The sequence below is a fragment of the Galendromus occidentalis genome, unplaced genomic scaffold (genome assembly GCF_000255335.2).
Source record: "Galendromus occidentalis unplaced genomic scaffold, Mocc_1.1 scf7180000077086, whole genome shotgun sequence".
In the NCBI taxonomy this organism is placed as follows: Eukaryota; Metazoa; Arthropoda; class Arachnida; order Mesostigmata; family Phytoseiidae; genus Galendromus; species Galendromus occidentalis.
In genome coordinates, this window is record NW_003805074.1 from 79,361 (window position 1) to 82,717 (window position 3,357).

Here is a 3,357-nt window from a genome sequence, read left to right on the forward strand (position 1 = left end):
TGAATGTTTCTCGGAAACCCAAGGGGAAGCAGATATGTTCGATGCGACTCTGGACCTCATCTAATGAGATCCGTATTCGCGACTGAATGATTACTCGGCACGGGAGTTCCGCAGGGAATTGAGGCTTCGAGGGAGGATTCGACGATCGTCACGCTTTATCAACCTACCGAACCATGATTCGCTCTGTTTGCCTGATCGCGCAAATATACAACGAACTTGAGAAAAAATCACTTGAAGTCGTTCAGCGAGAGCTCTCAGGTACAATACGCCGCGAGGAATTATTCTGGCCTTAAGAGCCTCACCACACGGAGGGAAGGGAGACTAACTCGGACTCTGGAGGCGCTCAAAGAAAACTGCCCGCAACTCCGCAGACTAGAAGTGGACCACTGCTCCATGACCAACGATGCCATTGATCTACTAGCTCACCTGAGACCGACGGTTGATATAAATTAAAGAAGAATTCGAGACAGAGTCTACGCTTCTGAGTCCGTTCCTTCGCCCGGAAACTCTTGACGCCGGAACTCTCTTCCCTTCTTCGATCCGTCCCGAAAAGCAACATCACGGCGGAGGATGCCTTCGCATATGAGTGGAAAAATGAGTGAACTGCGCTTCCGACAGGAGTCGAGCCCATCAACTCAGCGAATCTTATCCGCAGAGCGAGGTTCCCCCCCTCCTGAAGACGTTTCTTACCTTCAAAGCGCTGGAAGCTTATTGTATTCTTCCCCTCGCATCGATCCTGCAATCTGGGCTTCATCAATCAAATCCGGTAAAAAGGCAAGTTGCATGCCATCGGAGATACTTCGATCTCAGTAACTTTTCAGGGTACATCGCAAGATGAGACATGTTACAAGCAGTTTGAAGAGTCCTTAGGTTGGATTAAAAACCACGGAATTATTCCAAAAGAGCCTCCTCCGCATAACTTATTCCGGGCGCGAACGACTTGCAGAGCATAGGCTTAGGAGCGATCCTAGAACCCATCCTTGTATACTCCCCGACCAAACAAGAGAAACCAGACCAACGGCTGCAAATGCCCATCTGATTCTCGAAACAGATGATTGTAGATCTCTGTGGAGTTCCCTCCAGCGTAAATACGCTGCGGTTGGGAGGCTCAACCAGCGGAAGCATTCGAAGAATATTGAAGACGTCATCAAATTATGCCAAGAGGACGGTATGGCAGGGCATCCGGGAATCCGTGGAACTGAACGTCGTGTTCGGGAGCGCTTCGATCTTTGTAGGGGGCTACATCGTCGAGTGCGGCAGTACGTTAAGGGCTGTGTGGTTTGTCAACAGTGCAAAGCACCCTCACAAAAGGTGGGCGATCTGCAACCAGTCGCACCACCCGCAAGACCTTTCGAGAAACAAGGGTGGACTTTGCGGGCCCTTTCAACGTTCCGGGGAATCGGCCGGTGTATGTGTTGGTAGTGGTCGACTACTGTACACGCTACGTTCATTTGTTCGCGAGTGGACGGATTTCGGCTCCCTTCGTCGTGCGATCCCTCCAAACTATAAGTGATTCGGTTGGGCATCACGGCGGTCCGAGATGTGATCCCGAAGATAGCGTTCTCCATGAATACGACTATAAGTGAATCGCTTCGGGAAACTCCTTTCGAAATGTTATTCGGGTTTCCCGCAGTTTTGCCTGGTGAGCCCCCACGGGGAGAGAGACTTTCCCGTTCAGCGAGACAAGTGCGTCACGAGGGTCATCGGAACCTGTCGGTAGCTCAAGATCGGATGAAGAATCGTTTCGATGCGTTGAGGGTTTAACCTGCTCCCTTCCATGATGGTCAAGAAGTATTGGTTCGAATAACCCGGGCCCGTCGTGGCCTTTCTAAGAAGCTCCATCCGCGATTCGTGGGTCCTTGGAGGATGCAGCGGAAAATCGCTCAGGCGACCTATGTAGTGCGGGATCCGTCTGGCCGTTCGCGAAATATCAATGCAAAGGATCTCCGTCCGTTCGAACGAGGGCGTTCGGTTCCGGTAGCGTGACCGATTGGAACGGCGTCACTGGCGCTGTTGTATATTTCTATAAAAGGCTGCTCGATACTAGAATAAAGGGCTCATTCCTACCACCTTCGTTATTCCGCAACAGTATTTAGGTTCGAGAAGCCACTGCTTCTCGGGAGACAGTGCTCGAGGTTCTCTCGCCATGTGGAATCGGCCGCGCGATAACATTCACGTAGAGTTCCGAGAGTTTACGCGAAGTTCACCTCGAGCTTGAGGTTCTAATTGCGTTCCCTGCCGAATCGCTTGCGTGCGTAGATCCACTGCACGGTGATGGAATTTAGACTCGGTAGCATGTGGGATTCTCAGTGCTTGATGCTTCTTTTCTGGTCTTTGAGCGTGGTTTATTCCGTCGGAGGACATCTGAATCATGACGGCGAATCTTCGATTCGACACTCGACCGGAGGATCCAGGTGAGTATCTGAGTTTTTGACCTTCGAGGAGACCCGGGCGAAGTCCTCGAGTCTAAGTTGGCTCACGTCTCCTATTCGACATCTCGCCCGTACGGATCGACCCTGAAACTGATGAGGAATCTCGCTCTCCATGCAGCCCACACGCCGACGGCTCGGGTCCAGCATACAGTTCCATCGAGCTGACGCAAATACCACACTGGTCTGGAAATTTCGCTGTGAGCAACGCCACCAGGGAGATTTACCTCCCAGCCGGAAAAACAGTGGAGGATACCGCGCCGATGAAGCTTCTCCACGAAAAATATTTCCAGGGCGCACCCGCACCAGGTCTTAAATTCCCGACGAATGGTATCGTTGAGTACATGCGATTGGGGCAGGGGATTCGTAGCCTGGAGTTCCGCAAGTTGGAACCTGGGATGTTTCATTTCGAATATGAAATCCTCGGGCAAGGCAAAGATACTTCTGGAAGGTGGACAGTATACGCGGTTCCCTCGTACCGTGTTCGACGAGACTCATTCTTCAGACAGGAAATCGAACTACCGAAGTTCAATTTCGAAGATGAGGTCCTAATTAAATCGACGATGGAGAATATTGGGGTCGAAGTTCGCCCGCACAGGAGATCTCTCGCCGTCTTCGGCCTCGCAGGACTGAGCGGAAATTCGATCACTCTGAGCATCCAATTGACGTCTTCAGCTCCTCGGAAAGTTTATCGGCTGATTATTCGGCTTTTGGTCGAGGAGCACCAAGAGCCCGTCGGAGAGGTCGAGAACATACAGTTCTGGGCTAAGGACTTGGGCACTCTCGGCAGTCGCGTGAAACTGGCGGAGTGCGTTGCCAAAGGATACGGAAAAGGGCTTCCTGATTTAGTCCATGCAAAATTCGAAGAGCGGGGCAAAGGAGTCACCTCATTCACGAGTCAATTGTTCAAGGTCTCAGGTTGCACGAT

At 51.6% G+C, this 3,357-nt stretch overlaps 2 protein-coding genes across 2 annotated transcripts in view; both read left to right on the plus strand.

Moving 5' to 3' along the window:
• Positions 1-1,039, plus strand: part of LOC100909296 (uncharacterized) — a 2,231-nt gene extending 1,192 nt beyond the window's left edge. The window contains exons 3-4 of the mRNA XM_003740759.1: positions 656-774; positions 947-1,039. Of these exons, the coding sequence (XP_003740807.1) occupies positions 656-774; positions 947-1,039 (212 nt within the window). The remainder of the gene's footprint in view (positions 1-655; positions 775-946) is intronic.
• Positions 1,040-2,074: 1,035 nt separating this feature from the next.
• The window catches only part of LOC100897189 (uncharacterized), a 3,826-nt gene continuing 2,543 nt past the window's right edge, over positions 2,075-3,357 (plus strand). The window contains exons 1-2 of the mRNA XM_003740760.2: positions 2,075-2,414; positions 2,551-3,340. Coding sequence (XP_003740808.2) covers positions 2,275-2,414; positions 2,551-3,340 — 930 coding nt within the window. The 5' untranslated portion in view covers positions 2,075-2,274. The remainder of the gene's footprint in view (positions 2,415-2,550; positions 3,341-3,357) is intronic.